Raw genomic sequence first — 17218 nt, forward strand, 5'->3', positions numbered from 1 at the left:
CAAATCCCAGTCTTAGCAAGCTCCTACTCCTGGGCCCCTAAGCAAGGCCCTTAAGACAAATCTAAGTTGCTCTCAGTAAGGCTGCCTGCTACATGCTCCTGACCTGTCACTGCATGCTAACAAGTGGTAAAGATTAGCCTGTTAGATGATTGTATAGATGGCTTCAATAAATATATATAAATATAAACTATAACTGTCAACACTTGATGAATGAAGGGACACAAGGGAAAGTGTCCCACAACGTTCATGTTGACTGGAGTGTGTGATGGACAAAAAAAATCCCCTCACAGTCTCGGATTACTTTAAAATGACAATCATCAGGTATCAAGGTAAATATCATCAAGGGTCTGAAAGCCAAACCAGTGTCAAGATAGCGAAGAGGTCGTGACCCTCCCCTGCGCTCTGCGCGCGCCCGCCCGTGAGTACACGCTTCACCGAAAGACAGGAAAACGTTTGTTTTCTTTTTTTTTTTCCCTCCTCTGCCCAACTTCCCTGAACACTTCCCCTGCAGACTGCATGCGCGAGGAATGCGAACTATTCGAGGTGGCTTCACATTTACCGGCGGAATGACGCAATAAGTTTTTGGCGTTTGTCGAGCGCGCGCGCACACCCACGCAGACCCGAACAAAGCAGACACGCGCGGAAACTGCACTCGGATCTGATCACTCCACGCCGCTCCGCTTCGCACGTGCGTCATGTAAAGAAAAAAGAAAAAAAAAGAGAAAGAGGGGGAAAAAAAGAAAGGAGGAACATCAAAAAAGTTGCGTGAAAACTTCAAAGTTCGAGCCAGCGCGCGCGCGCATGCGGTCGGCGACAGTGTTGATGACCTGGCGGGCCGCGCGCCTGCTCGCCCTCGCGCTCGCGTGCTTGCAGGTAGTCGGTGCGCGCGGGACTCAGGCGCGAGCCGCGCAGTCGCCGCGCGCGACCAGCACGCGCCGGGACGGTAAGTGTCCTATACATATTTAAAATGTAGTTCACTTGTACAGTTGAACCGTCGCGTCTTCAATAAGCGCGAGATCAGACACGTGAACATCAGCTGTAGCTGCATTCTTAAAATTGTTTGTGGACGCCTGAGCGTGTGATTGAACATCTCATTCCACCTTCAGTCCACATTTGCTCTTATAATAACCTTCCACTCTCACTAGATTTTGTGAGATTTCATTCATCCACAAGGGCAGTAAAGCAAAATAAGGTCAGGTACTGATGGAGGTCATGTTCCATTCCTTCATTAGGGATATTTAAGTTTGTTGAGGATTTTTCAGTTTGGAGATGTTGGGAGACATTTGCGTTTGAACATGTTTAAATATTTTTGAGTTTGGGGATATTTGAAGATTTTTGAGTTTGGGGATATTTCGAGACATTTGCATATGAAGATGTTTGAGTTTGGAGATAATTAAATGTGGAGATATTTGGATATGTTTGAAGCTTTTTGAGTTTGGGGGTATTTGTGACAATTTTTGAGTTTGGGGTATTTGTGACGATTTTTGAGTTTGAGGTATTTTGAGTTTGGGGGTATCTGAAGATTTGAGTTTGGGGTATTTGTGACGATTTTTGAGTTTGGGGTATTTCAATATTTGAGTTTGGGGTATTTGAATATTTGAGTTTGGGGTATTTGAATATTTGAGTTTGGGGATATTTGAAGATTTGAGTTTGGGGATATTTGAAGATTTGAGTTTGGGGATATTTGAAGATTTGAGTTTGGGGATATTTGAAGATTTGAGTTTGGGGATATTTGAAGATTTGAGTTTGGGGATATTTGAAGATTTGAGTTTGGGGATATTTGAAGATTTTTGAGTTTGGGGTATTTGTGACAATTTTGAGTTTGGGGATATTTGAAGATTTTTGAGTTTGGGGATATTTTGAGACATTTGCGTATGAAGATGTTTGAGTTTGAAGATAATTAAATGTGGAGATATTTGGATATGTTAGAAGCTTTTTGAGTTTGGGGATATTTGAAGCTTTTTGAGTTTGGGGATATTTGAAGATTTTTGAGTTTGGGGGTATTTGAAGATTTTTGAGTTTGGGGGTATTTGAAGATTTTTGAGTTTGGGGGTATTTGAAGATTTTTGAGTTTGGGGGTATTTGAAGATTTCTAAGTTTGGGGATATTTTGAGACATTTGCGTATGAAGATGTTTAAAGATGTTTGAGTTTGAAGATAACACACACACACACACACACACACACACACACACACACACACACACACACATTATTTTATGATTTTTAGTTAGAAAAAAGCTACTTGTTTGCTCAGTTCCCCTGCCTGATCTGTGTTGAGTTGAAGAACAGGCAGGTACACTTATGATGTAAACTGTATCTTTGCTTTTGTTCATGAGAGAAATGACCATGTGGTGTTTACACGGGGTGTGTTACACATTGTTTTATGGTTCAATCCAATTATTTTGAGCATGGGGGTTGTCCCAATGACCTAACCCAGGCATTTGATATGGGAATCCCGTGTGTGTGTGTATGTGTGAGGGAGAGACAGACAGGGTGTAACACTTTCCTTGCTACTAACTGACCCTGTCCTTACAGCTCAGGGTACCAATTGTATTTGGTCTATTGGACAACACACACACACACACACACACACACACTCTTACTAATAAGGGCATCCTTTTCCATTACCAAGGTTGACGTCTATGCTCTATTGTGCCATGTGTGTGTGTCTGTGTGTTAGATCAGGGTGTGACAAAAATGACCTCAGTATGTGTTTGGGTACGGATAATGGAGTGGTGTGTGTGTGTGTGTGTGTGTGTGTGTGTGTGTGTGTGTGTGTGTGTGTGTGTGTGTGAGACAGAGAGAAAGTGCACAAAGAAATTTCAATTCTGTATACATGTGTACAGTGATATGAACACACACTGTGTGAGAGGAAGACAAGTGTGTCATTTAAGAGAACTTACTGGAAACAGACAACATTTGTATTTTGTAGATAGTGTTTAGGCTGTGTGTGCGTGTGCACACAGTGATGAGTCATCAATTTTGAGAAAATGTGTATAATGCTATTCGAAAATTACAAATTGGGAAATTTCTATCACACGCACACTCTCTGTAAAGATATAACTGCACTTGTAGTGTTTTGTGTTTCATATTCATTCAGTTCTTCACACATTTCCATTCCCAGGCAGGGACACACTTGCAAGAATCTGAATAGATCAAATGATACACTATTAATTTTAGCAAGTTTAGTCTAGGCTAGGGGGATTTCCTGGAAGTATGATCAGGTAGGTACTAAAGGGATGGAAGGGTTGGATTTACACTTATTGCATTTGGCAGACATTTTCATACAAATGAGCAATTAAGGGCCGTGCTCAAGAGCCCAGCAGTGGTGATGGGATTTGATCTCACAACCTTCAAAGCAGAAGTCCAACATCTTAACATCACTGAGCTACTACCCTCCCATTTCATGAGGACACTGAAGATGGATACTGCAGAACTGGTTGAAGTACAAGAGGTTGAATAAGTGGATTAGTGGAAGTCGATTTGGCAGGAAGGAAGTGAAGAGTTGGGTGGAGGAAAGCAGCAGGGTGCAGTTAAGGGAGCAACTGTTTTGACCAGGGGTGTTTTCCACCTGCTTGGTTGGAATAAAAACCTGCACCCACCCTTTGTGGAACAGATCGGACACCCCTGAATTAGACGTAAACATTGGAGGAAGTGTTTAATTCAGACCTCCATCCAGAGGTTAACCACTGAACAACTGGTCGCTCAGTGGTTAACCTCTGGATGGATGTCTGTTTAACTGGAGATCATGCTGTGCAGCTGAGGCTTGTTCCACATGAACAGCCATGAAGTTACTGAGCAACTGAAGAACTTTGAGGACCACAGTTTGCATGAACAGTTCTGCATTTGCGCCTCCATCCAACAATGAATGACATTTGGTGATGAGGACGGGTTCCCTTTTAAGTCTGGTTCCACTCAAGGTTTCTTCATGCCATCTTAAGGAGTTTTTCCTTGCCTCTGGCTTATAGCCATTCAACATATACATTCCATTGGGGTGACTTTGGAAGGGAAGTGGAAGGTCGTAAGTTTAGATCCTCACATCACCAAGCTGCTTGGCCCTTGATCAAGGCCCTCAACTCTCAACTGCACAATAGCATATATTATATAATTGTAAGTTGCTGTGGATAAGGGCATCACCAAATACCGTTCTCGAATAGAAAAGGCCATAATAATAATGGGAATCGAAATCAGCAGGAAGTACAGGTCAGAGACTTAGTTCACAGTAATGGGTCTGATTTGTGGAATGCATTGTTCGTCTATTCTTTAAACCGTGTTATCATACTAGGCTTCAATAGGATTAAATGCCTTCATTTTAGCAAACAGCATCTGTCTTTCTGACGCCTTCTCCCTTTCTTTATGTCTATTGTTTTTTCTTTTTTTGTTGTTATCTGCATGGTGGTAGATGGATTGTCCTGTCAGCTGTATCCTTCCTCCCTGCTTCTTGTGTGTGTTTTTAAGAGAAGGAGCTAAACTCCACATGACTGGTGTTGAAAAATGTTTCCGAAAATGAAAAAGTAGTAGCGAAAACGGCGCGTTTTAGAACCCGTCTTAGGAAGAAAAAAAAGAGTGAAAGTGGTTGCATTTTGCAACAATGCTGTTTGCGTGAGGGTGTTAATTAGACACATGGATACTGATCGAAGGTGTCGGGCTGTCTTTTAAGATCATGCTCACACTTGCATAAGTGGGGAAAAAAACGCACAAATAGTCACAGCAGCTGAAGTGTTTCTTCGTTCCACTGTCATCTCGAGCGCTTGTTCCCAGTACCGAGGATAAAAAGATGTTTGTTTGAAAAAGGCCTCAGAAAATGCAGGGTCAGCATGTAAGGTGGCTCAGTGGGTTATCGTTTTTTTTCTGTCAGTCTCTTTTGGTCATTCCCATTGTTGCCTTGCTAACAATCATCCGTCATGTTCCAGATTTGTTCCGCCAGGAAAAGGTCGTCATGGTGACAGCAGGCGGCCAGATCCAGAGCCCGCGGTACCCAAATGCCTATCCGCGCAACCTCTTGCTGTCGTGGAAACTGCTGGCCCCGCCCTTTACGCGGGTGTTTCTGGAGTTTGATGGGAGGTTTGGGTTGGAGGAACCTGACAACAACATGTGCAGGTAAACAGCGAGCGAAAAAGACGGAGGGAGTTTGCAGGAAATTGATTGAAATACGAAGGCCTGAATGGGTGGATCGACTAATGGATAAAGGGCTGGCGGGGTGGAGATGATGATGGATGAGGGGATTGATAGGTGAATGTGGTGACGGATTGAAGGGCTGGCTGGGTGGATAGGGTGATGGATGAGGGGATGGATTAAGATCAAGGGGTTGACGGAATGGATGGACTGAAGAACAAGTTGCTGACTGAATGGATGTGCTAATAAGCAAGCAGCTGATTGGTGGATGTGCTATTGGATGAGGGGCTGAATGAATGGCTGGCTGAAGAATGAGTTTATGATATTTTGCTGCCTATCCACTTTCCATCTCTTTTGACAGGATTAGCAGACACTTGCATCTGAGATGTTCCACTGGGTAATTGTAGAAATGCATGTTTGTGTGTGTGCAGACATGATTTTGTGGAGGTTGTTGAAATTTCCGAAAGCAGCACCATCACTTGGGGCCCTTGGTGTGGACGGAAAGCCCCGAGTCCCATCACATCAAAAAACAACATGATCAGAATCACGTTCAAATCGGACGACTTCTTTGTCGCCAAGCCGGGATTCAAACTCTGTTACTCCCTGCTGGTGAGTCACACTCCCACTGTTCCATGAGCCTTAGGCATATTTTTGTGTGCACGTAGAGTGCGAAGAGTTTAAGACTTTGCTCCCATCTTTAAACACACACACACACACACACACACACACAAAGTTTCCCGAAGCAGCTGCTCTCCTCCAAATGCGTTGTGTAAATATTAGTTAGGAATGTTCTGGTTTCAGCATGTTTACTCCTGAAAATAGGCTAGTGCTACGCTGCATGTAGCTTGTGTTTGGATTAAGCTAGAGGTATTCAAACTGCATGAAGGAATTGCAGGTGGGGCACTAGTGAGATGGAAAAGACCCCAAAATAAATCTATATATAAAAAAAAAAAAAAAACACGTTCAGACCTACCACCGTTTTACACTTTTTTCAGCCCAAGAGCTCTGCATTTTAACAATTATAATACTACAATAGACATTTTCTTCCTCAGTAAAAATGTCACTGGAGCAAATTTGTTGGTCAACTTGATATTTCCAATTGTGGACCTAAAGCACCCCATTTGAACAGGTACAGGTCTCCCAAGGTTTTATGGAGATCATCAGAACTTAAAAATATCGTAAATCGAGACAGGGCCTAGCCTACCCAGGGTGATCAGTATGGGGTAGCATACTGTAAATTAATAACAAATTACAGTGCATTACAGTACATGTATATGGCAGCAGGCACATGGATGAGAGCCGGTTCGCGAGTGGCGGTCAAGGCCGATACAAAGGAGAGAGACAAAAGCTAAAATTGGTCTTTGAAACACCAAAAACACAGTAAAAAAAATTCTCTAACACCGAGACAACTGAACTCTGTTTACGGCTAAAGAGAGTAAGGCACCTCACAAGGCTGGAAATGGGTACCTCCTGACAGCGTCCCAACTTCAATCAAAAGGGCACATGTAAATGTTTTCACAATTTTCGCTATAGTCATCGGTAAAATTGAAAAATCTTAAGTCGAACCATTGTAACTCAGGAACTACCTGCATTTTCCAGTTCTTCATAAACCACAATTGTCTAGGTAAAACCAGTGGTATCCCCAGGGAATAAGAGGTGACTAAGACCATGATTCCCTAGGGAAAACCTAATGATACAGGACTTAATTTTCAGGGCAAATCTGGTGGTAGAGGGTAATTTCCAGGGTAAATACAGCTCTTATATTTATAGCATTTGGCAGACGCCCTAATCCAGAGCAGGTAAGGGTTAAGGGCCTTGCTCAAGATCTTAGCGGTGCTGGGATTTCAACTTGTGACCTTCCGAACCAAAACCCAATGCCTTGACCACCTGGTACAGCCCCCTGTCTCCTGGTTAAAGCTCTGAAGTGTAGACCACTGCTCCTCTGTGAGGTTTGGCCACGAGTCCCAGGAGAAGACTGGTAGTAAATTCAACAGTTGTTTTCCAGGTACATTAAATCAAAACGTGTTTCAAAGCTCTAATAAAAATGTTTGAAGAGCCTGTCATCATGGCATCATCCGGGAGGGTTTGAGCTCTCCGCTTAAAACACGTGCAGACGTGCCGTCCCAGGAATTGCAGACAGTTTCTCTACGCCTCTTTATCTCTTTCTCTTTCTATGTCCCTCAGGTTGATGCTCCTCCATCTTTTTTGAATAACTTGGAGGCTGTCACAGCTGTGCCAGTAAGTACAATTCATTATCATTGTCAATTTACTGTTGTGTTTTCACTTCTAGATGATCTAATAGCTCAGAGTCCAGATCATCCCCCCATCCCCCCCCCATTTTTAACTCAGAATTTTTCCCTCCCAAAATGTCACTTATCATCCTTATCCCTGACCTTCAATCTTTTCTCTCTTTTCTTTCCCAATCTGTTCCTTCAATGTTTCTCAATATCAATATATCTACCTCCATCATTCCTTTCATCCCTAAATTATTATTATTATTATTATTATTATTATTATTATTATCTCTTCCTTTCTCTCTCTCTCTCTCTCTCTCTCTCTCTCTCTCTCTCTCACACATGCTTCAGGATGACGTGTCCGTCTCAAACGCTCCTATGTCAGCTGATGCTTTGGATGATATAATTTCGGGGTTCAGCACAGTGGAGGAGGTTCTTAGACACCTGAACCCACAGACGTGGAGACAGGATTTAAACTCTATCTACACGCATGCAAATACACCGCAGTACATACCGCGGAGCTACTATGCCAGCCGTGCAAGTAAACGTGAGTAACACACCGACACGAAATCATCCAAGTCATGTCCTATCATCCGAGACATGTCCTAGCCTGCACGGGAGTCTTAAACAATGGTGCAGTATGGGGTAGTATTTTTGAATTTGTTAATAATTGAACACATTGCAGTACATAATTTAGCAAAACTGAGCAATTTACACTATTGTAACATGTGAACTATACAGTGTCTATATTTGCGGTGACGGGGGGCGTGTGCACAAGCGCTGGTTTGCGAGAGGAGGGCGGAGCTGGACCTGCTCTGTTTCAGTGTCCGGCAATGCCAATAAAGAGCTAAACTTGGGCTTTGAAACACCATAAAACAAAAAATAAATATGCAATCTTACACCGAGACAACTGAACTCTGGCTATGTTCCCATGAACCCTAGGATGTATGTAATGGTGATTCTCTTGGGCAAGTCTGGTAATTTGGACAATTTCTCAAGGTAAATTTGGTCATACAGGAACACCATCCCCTGGTTCAAGTTCTACAATGTAAGCTACAGTTCCTCAGGTAAACCTGTGTGCCACAATTCCCAAGGCAAACGTTAGACGTATAGGTGACAGTTCCCAAGAATACTCCCAAATCCCTACCAATCCCCAGGTAATGGCAGTAAAAGCCAATGGTGGAGGCACAGTTTTGGTTAAAGCCCATGGCACCAGTGGTGGACAGTAATGAAGTAAATGTAATTCTTTACTGTACTTTAGTAGCTTTTTTGCGTGTCTGTACTTTACTGAAGCATTTCTATTTGGCGAGACTTTTACTGTAACTTCTACATTTCAATGTTGAATATCTTAGTTTTTAACTCCACTGCATTTGAACTCGCGCTCTGTTTTGATCGCCGCTTGGTGTATCATACAGTTCAGCATCAGTTCAACAGCAAGCAGAACATTTTAAGCGCAATAAATGATGGAGGAAGCTTCTGACTCCCACTTGTCACAACACCCGGGGCCTTATTTGTGTGATTTATTTTAAAGTAGGTGAAAATGTTTTGGGCTCATGATAATTTAAATAAGACGTCAATCAGTGTTTGAGTCATTAATATCATTCTATTAACAGATCAGTGTGCTGCGAGTAACAGAGTCTTTTCACATGAACCCAGAAGAGTCTTAGGACATACTTTGGATACTTGAGTCTATTTAAGGGGAAATACTTTTGTACTTTTACGCAAGTGAAAGTTAAAGGGACACTTTTACTGGAGTAATATTTTAACTAGGGTATCTCTATTTTACCTAAAGTAAAATACCTAAAGTTTACCTAAACTTTGTCCACCACTGCATGCCACACCCCCAATTTCTACTTTTTTCAACCAGGCCCTAAACCCCTGGGTAAAGCTGGTGGTACTCACCACAGTCCCCCAGTGGTTAAGTCAAAATAAGGCAGCATTTATCAACACTTTTTTTTGTCTCACTACTTTGCTAAATCTAAGTGCAAAGCAAATTAATTCAAGTTAAATAAATTCCTTCCAAGTGTGGGTGGAAAGGAGTACTGAACTGTTCACTTGCTGTTTTGATTAGATCACTCAACTGTGTGTTCTCCTCCCTCCACTTACACGCTACACACATGAACAAACACTTTGAGGCACCCGAAGGCATAAATTCCTAATCCGTTATGTAAGTGGTGTGTGTGTGTGTGTGTGTGTGTTTATAGGCTGCTTTTGACTAGAGGTTACAATCACAGTAGAAAGAGGTAACACATTAACCAAATTGCATGACAAGCCCCCGTACATACTCCCAAACTTGCCATTACCCCTGTCTCTGTTTGCCTGACAGTTGATCTGGATCGCCTGCACGAGGACGTGAGGCTGTACAGCTGCACTCCGCGTAATTTTTCCGTAAACCTGCGAGAGGAGTTGAAGGCCACCAATGCCGTGTTCTTCCCGCGATGCCTCTTGGTGAAGCGCTGTGGCGGGAACTGTGCCTGCGGGACAGAACATTGGAACTTCTGCACCTGTAGTCCTGCCAAAACAGTCAGCAAGCTTCATGAGGTATCCCATAATGCCCTGCTACACGTGCGAGCACACAGAAAACACTAAATATGTGCCCTCGTGAAAACTGTTGTGTAGAAGGGGTTGAATTTTTTTAAACGCAATTGAAAAGAAACTACCTTCAGGCACTTCTCCACTAGAGCAAAGTAGTATGTAATTATTGAACAGATGATGATAAATGGGCCACTTATGATCTGTGAATTTCCTCCAGATCAGGGTAGCAATTGTTTCTGTATGCTAGAACTCAGCAGCAGGTTGCAGTGATGCGTTACTCACAGGATAACTTTTCAAGATATTGGAGAGTGTTGCTGCTTATCAGTAAGAGACAGCTTGTTGCTTAATTCCGCTTTCCAGAAGAATCAATACGGGGTGGTATCAAAACGTTTCGAGACTAATGGTGCTACCTGGTTACCATGTGTTACCACGGCTGCAATTTCATTACGGACAGCAAGTTAGAACAAAGAGCAAACATGAAATTCTGTGTGAAACCCAGGTTAAATCTGCCACGGAGACATTTGATCACGCACATTTCACATAATGAGATGCTGCAATGAGTCGCTTAAGTGCTTTTGAGTGACGTGAACGCTTCAAGAGCTGGAGAACATCACTGGGAGACGACGAGAGATCAGAAAGATCCTTGATGAGCTCAATTTCAAAAATGTCAAAACCTTTTGGCAACTTGTGCATAACGATCGCCGGCGAACAATCGCCATGATCTCACTTCTGCACCCAAAAAGACAAAGACCCTCAGCACACAGCCAAGATAACAAAGGAGAGGCTGGGTCGACTCTGTGAACGTCCTCGAGTGGCCCAGCCAGAGTCCAGACTTGAACCAGATTGAACCTGATTTGTGTGAGGATCAGAGTTGTCCAAGGTTTTCAGATCTCTGGAGAGGGGGTGAGGGTTTTTAGTTATGAGAATTGAGCAACGATAAGGGTTTTTAACAATGAGGGTATTTTACAGATGAAGATTTTGTAAGTTATTGTTTGGGGGATTTGGATTTTGTGAGGACAAGGGAATGGGAAAAGATGAGGTTTATTATTTAAAGATGAGGACTGTGCGAGGATGAGGGTTGTTGGACTTTGAGGACGAGGGAATGGACAAAGATGAGGATTGTGCATGTGTGATGAGAAAATGGTTTTAAGATGAGATAAAAGCAACCGAAGCTTAGAAAGATGAAATCACAGGATTGTGGTGAACGTGTTACAATAAGGTGTGTGTGTGTGTGTGTGTGTGTGTGTGTGTGTGTAGGTGCTGAAGTTCTCACCCGGAACTAATTTCTACCGAAAGAAAAGCAGAGCACGCTGGGTTCTCGAGGAAATCAACCTGCAGCATCACGAGCGATGCGAGTGTGCGTGTCACTCACGGCCACCTCGATGAGACACACACACACACACACACACACACACACACACACACACACACACACACACACACACACACACTCAGTATTTCAAACATTAACTGATGTATCTTTTCTCTTCGTTTGTCTGTACTTTTACAGTAGTAAAGTTGTCTGTAGTTTTTATTTGACTTCACACACTATTATTTATTTCTGTTTTATGTTTATTGTCTTGAAAACAAAGGAAATGGGACTAATCCAAGACTGGTCCTAATTTTGCACTCGTACACAAACACACCCACACACATTTTCCTTGTTTCAGGAAGATGAAAGTAAAAGCCATAGGAGTGTGTTTTCACTCGTACCAGCCTTTTCTAAAACACACACACACTCCACAACCAGAGCTCTGTTTTCTCAATCATTTGTTTAAAAAAACACAACAAATAAACCGATTTTGAAGCTTCAGCATTCACCTGTGTTTTTTCTGGATACTTCATATGCATTATTACATTATACGTGTAGAGATTCTATAAGTACAAAAGGATACCATGAGGTATCACAGATGACCCTTTAATCTGCCCTGTACACAAAGCCAGCTCCATGAAGATACATGGAAGCTCTGCTATAGTTTTCCAACCTTTGGGATGAATTGGAAGAGCACCCCAGGCCTCCTCACCTTTACCAACACCCTTGTGGCTGAATAAATCTCTACAAAATCAAGTGTAACATTTTCCAAGAAGAGTGGTGCTTATTATAACAGGAAATAAGAAACAAAAGTGGAATGAGATGCTCAAAAAGAAGCATATACCAATCTTATGCTCAGGTTTCCACCAACTTTTGTGCATATAGCGTGTAATGTAAAGTACATGAGTCGTGAAATAAAAGTGGCGCTGCCTTATATACCACTATAGGGGTGACCCTGAATAGTGGAAGATACAATGCTTTGTTAGGAAGAGCCTGATTCGACTACCAATATCTCAGAGTTGTTATGAAACGAGGATTGTGCCATTTTGGTTACATAGGGGTGTGCAAAGTCTAATTTCACGTAGAATTACTGTTTTTTTCCCAAAACGTTAATATACAGCCCATTATGATGATGATCTTTCAGCTGCTCCCATTAGGGGTTGCCACAGCGGATCATCCGTCTCCATACCCCCCTCTGTCCTCTACATCTGCCTCTTTCAACCCAACCGCCTGCATGTCTTCTCTCATCACATCCATAAACCTCCTCCTTGGTCTTCCTCTTTTCCTCCTTCCTGGTGGCTCCATCCTCAGCATTCGTCTACTGATATGTCCCTCCTCTGCACATGTCCAAACCATCTTCCTCACCTTGTCTCCAAAATGTCCTACATGCGCTGTCCCTCTGCTACCTCCAGCAAAAAACAGCCTATTATAATGTTGTAAATAAACTAACTATAAGTCACTAACTATAAGACAAACGAACACTGAACTACAACCACAATGATTCCATACAGCGCTGAAACTTCTTAGTCTGTGGGGGGAATATCTTTTTTTTCCAACCTAATAGGCTTTGTCATGTGACTATAAGGGCTAACTGGTTACCTGGCTGGTCATAACCTGACATTTAGATCTTCCAGACAGAGAAGTCTAATAAAAAACAAACAGATTGTACGGGGGACGATCGGCATTCTGAATAAACCGTCTGGGACCACAAAAAAAAAAATCTCAGTACCTTTTTTTCCATTCTTATTCTGTGATTGCATCGCTTTGTCAAGCAAGTATAAAAAGCCAGGACCTGTGCTGATTGGACTATTTTATTCCTGCAATACAGCATCTTTTCTTCCGGAGGAAGGGATAATGGAGTGGGTAGTGCGGAGTTGGGTGGAAAGAGAGAGACCAAGTCCAAAGCACTTTCGAGCAGACACTGGGTATTTGAATTCCAATTGCCACATTGATGGCAAAATGGGTGCTAAAGCAGACAACCGATCAGCATCTTGCTGTTCCTCTTGTTGCATTGCATTCATAGGGTTCTATAGTAACCCATCTACCTACGGAAGGAGTCTCCAGTGTCAGCAAAAAGACTTCAGGTTGGAATCGAGATCGTATATAATAAGACGTGTCTTTTTGTCTTTCCCCGCCTTGCTACCAGTTCTTTTCTAGAACTTTTATAGCGCTACAGGTTTCAGCTGTGTGTGTTGCTGAGTTATCATCATTGTTGCATCAGCTGGAGAAACACCAGGTCCACGATGAAGATCAGTGAAGAGACAGATTTGTGGTGCTCTGGAACAGCGTCAGGCTCGACAGCTTACAAAATGCGCGGATGTTTTACAAAAATGACTCTTTCTGCAAAGGCTGAGCGACTGGAAGTAATGACTTCACCCCGAAGAGGATGAGTGAGTCATAGAGTGCCCACACTCGTTTATTACACAGCCCTACTTTCTCCCTCCACCCCCAACATCCCTGCTGTCTCTGTGCCTGGCTGCAGGGGTGGAACGGCTTTTATATAACTTCTACGCGCATTCGGAGATCACCAGATCGAGTCTTGTCCATGATCATTTAAGGAGTGTGAAGTCCAAACTGCACACAAATGTTCAATTGTTCAATTTTGCATTCTCTCGAGCTAAGAGACCCAAACCTGTTCCAGCAGGATGCACAAAGCCAAAAGATATGGCTTCCATATGTTGGAGTGGAAAATCTTGTGTGACCTTCTACGAGGTGGTATCATGTTTTAACACGCCAACAGATGGCAACACGAGGCTGCACGCACAGTCGCAGGGAGCGCTGACCTTCTTAAGTCAATGTGCCAAAAGTGTACTGTGTACATCAGGAGCTATGCAGCTGCTGCTCTCCGCTTCCACCCTACTTACCAGATTTGGCTCCTGCGGTCTTCGCTCTCTTCCCGAAGATGATCATGTGGTCGCGTGTCCACAAACCTTTTGTCCATATAGTGTCATTCCTCTGAGACACACTAGTTATGCAGCATCATAGGAAGAAGTAATATTCTCACAGGAAAGCGCCATTAAACCCCGTCATCAACCCTCTTCCGCATACACATGCTCACAGACAGAAATAGCTATAGGTTGTGACTGACAGAGGAAAGAGAATCTTCTTACTCGTTTAGACTCCTAGAGCCTTCATGGCTAGTCTTCTTTATGAAGTAAGAAATGGTGTCACGCTTTAGGAAAAGAATCAACAATGGCATGGTGTTACATCGTTACAAGTAGAGGTCGACCGATTCGTTGTTTTTGGCAGATTAATCGGCACCTGTCATTATACAGGACAAGAGCGGCCTCTAGAGGCAAATCACTGACAACACGTGCTGTTTCTTTTGACACGTGGGACTGCACGCTGCACGGAGAGCGCTCTAATATATTTATTAATTACAATGTCTTCATTATTTCATTATAATTTAAATATTTATATTTATTCAACACATTAACATGAGTAAGCACTGTCCAACTACTACAACCGGCAAGTACGATCCAACTTATTTATCGGTATCTGTAAAATCTAATATCGCGCAGCCTCTAGTTACAAGCGTCCATTATTTCCCAATTACAGCTTGCCTTTGATCAGCATGCAACCCATAACAAAAACCAAAAAAATCTGCTTGCAAAAAAAAAAAAAAGAAAGAAAGGAAAAAAAAAAAAAAACAGATCTTCAAGCATATGGAGGAAGAAAAAGGACACACTAAACAATCTGTCCTCATCGAAAAGTGAATGAGTAATGCAATAAATAGCTAACGTTTCAGTAACCATGGGAACAGCAGCTTCGCAGTTTTGCATTCGCTTGATCACTTCTGTAGGGAAGAACATCCCTTTTCCATATCTAATGTCATGTCTGTTCTGAGCGCTCACTTTTATTGTCCCAAATGAATGTCTTTCAGACTTTCAAGGTTGTACGGTGTCTCGTATTTCCATATTATGAATATGCACTTAGTGCTTGGACCCCTTAGATTGCTGCTCGCTTGTGGTCCGTTATCACAATCTATAATCTTGAACATCAGAAGAGAAACCGTTCCGACTTTCCACAATGTTCTAGAGATCTCAAGATTGTCCCAGATCCTGGAAAAAAAATTTCTGTCCATCTTGTCTTACATTATATGGACAAAAGTATTGAGACACCTGACCTTTCCTGCCGTATGTGGTGCTTCTCGAAACTGTTACCACAAAGCCAGCTCCATGAAGATCTGCTTTCCATGGTTTGGAGAGGAAGATCTCATGCTATAGGGCTCTGACCTTACACCCTTGTGGCTGAGGAACACAAAATCTAGTGGAACATCTTTCCAGAGGAGTGGAGGGAATTATAACAGCGAAATGGGACTAAATGTGGAATGCGATGCTCAAAAAAAGCACGTGCCATACTTATGACCAGGGGGTCCGCAAACTTTTTTGCGCTATTGTAAATCTGTCTCTCTTTCATCATTTTTTTTGTTGTGTTTCTCTCTCGCTACGTTCCAGACCATTAATGTGGAATTATTACTGTGATTCCGTAGACGTTCCACCTTTTCCTGTTTCCTGTTTTGTAGCTCAGTTTCCAGTCAGGTGAATATCTTGTGTGTGTGTGTGTGTGTGTGTGTGTGTGTGTGTGTGTGTGTGTGTGTGAGTGTGAGAGACTAAGAAAGAAAAGCAGAAAGGAAATGAACTTTGGGAACAACATGTCCTGAAAACATGGTGCTATTGGAAAGCGTTCGTTTTCACAGACAGCACAGAAAAAATGCTGTATCGCTGAGCATGTAGTATTTAGAGGGTCTTGCATTGCCATTTTGTTATATGTCTAGTGGTTAGAACAGCATTTGGGATTAATGGCCATTGTACGATCGCCTGTAAGAACCAGTGTAACATGAAAACTCAAGGACAGGCGTAAACAGCATCTACACACCGAATTGAAATCAATCTCAGAAATCCACTTATCTTTAAAAAGAATTTAGCAGGATTGACAAATATGACATATAGATCAGTAAGAAAGGGTCTAGATCTAACTCAGGGGTCCCCAAACTACGGCCCACCCACACATTTGGAACTCATATGTCTGTGTTTAATAATAAAGGTCGTCTTTCAAACTAAAATTTCCCGTAGTTATTAATACCGATGGGTTTTTCCGGCTATCCGGTCCGCTGTAATTGCGAGAGTGGCCTCTAGAGGCGAATCACCGACACTGCATGCTGTTTGATTTTTTTACACGGGTGACTGCGTGCTGCACGGAGAGCACTATATTTATTATTTACAATTGATCAATTATAGAATTCAATTTATTAATTTATATATTCGTATCGGCGACCCTGAATCGAATGTTTTTCTACATCATTTTTCCACTCGTATTGACGGAGTAGTTTTGTATTTTATAGCATTTGCAACGTAGCCAGTTAACCCGTGGCATTTGCCTGATCTTTTCTGCCGAACGAAATTGTAGGTCAGCAGCTGCGTTGTTCTGTGTGATGAAACCATTTGAGCAGAAAGACCAATAGGTGACGCGTTATAATAAGTCCAGATGGCAGGCGGACCTGAGTTTTACAGACAAAGCAAGACGAAACAACACATCTTGATGTCTTGCCCCTGAGAATTTGGTTGGCAGATGGCGGTATATGTGATTACAGTAAAAAATCCGCCTGGATAGAGAGCCTCATTTTGGTCAATTACCAAACCATCTCAGGGAAAAGCCTAATATACCTAATGGGTATGTTTAAAGATGCTCTAAAATGCTCCCAGTGTTGCTGTTGCCCAAAGAATAGCTGAGCAATGTCGAGTCAGATTTGATATGTCGGAAAGACAGTCGGCTAATAACGTAATATCGGGAGCAAATTCATCCCTTTCCTTTTCGCCTCGCGATGGACTCCCGCTGAGGGCAGTGCGGAGAGGAAGTAATATCGCCCACACTAACTACATGAAAACGAGAGCATCTCCAAGACTATCAGCATTCCATGACTGCCTGATGTGCTCAATAATTCGTTTTGCTGATGCTCCTACCCCCACATGTAGAGAGTGATAATAGATTTGCAGCAGTCTGTTGTTTTGTATCAATTGT

At 42.6% G+C, this 17218-nt stretch overlaps 1 protein-coding gene across 1 annotated transcript; it reads left to right on the forward strand.

The window, feature by feature from the left end:
• Positions 1 to 425: 425 nt before the first annotated feature.
• Positions 426 to 11698, forward strand: pdgfd (platelet derived growth factor d). Its single transcript, XM_046862312.1, has 7 exons — positions 426 to 943; positions 4915 to 5101; positions 5548 to 5725; positions 7301 to 7354; positions 7702 to 7897; positions 9677 to 9891; positions 11143 to 11698. Exons 1-7 carry the CDS (start codon positions 802 to 804, stop codon positions 11269 to 11271), a joined length of 1101 nt encoding a protein of 366 aa, XP_046718268.1. The 5' UTR covers positions 426 to 801; the 3' UTR covers positions 11272 to 11698.
• The last annotated feature ends 5520 nt before the right edge of the window (positions 11699 to 17218 follow it).

Source organism: Silurus meridionalis, chromosome 12 (assembly GCF_014805685.1).
Source record: "Silurus meridionalis isolate SWU-2019-XX chromosome 12, ASM1480568v1, whole genome shotgun sequence".
Lineage (NCBI taxonomy): Eukaryota > Metazoa > Chordata > Actinopteri > Siluriformes > Siluridae > Silurus > Silurus meridionalis.

Coding starts and splice junctions, on each gene's coding strand:
- pdgfd (XM_046862312.1), top strand. CDS start 802: ATGCGGTCGGCGACAGTGTTGATGACCTGGCGGGCCGCGCGCCTGCTC. Junction 5,102..5,547: donor CCTGACAACAACATGTGCAG/GTAAACAGCGAG, acceptor GTGTGTGTGCAG/ACATGATTTTGTGGAGGTTG. Junction 7,355..7,701: donor AGGCTGTCACAGCTGTGCCA/GTAAGTACAATT, acceptor CACATGCTTCAG/GATGACGTGTCCGTCTCAAA.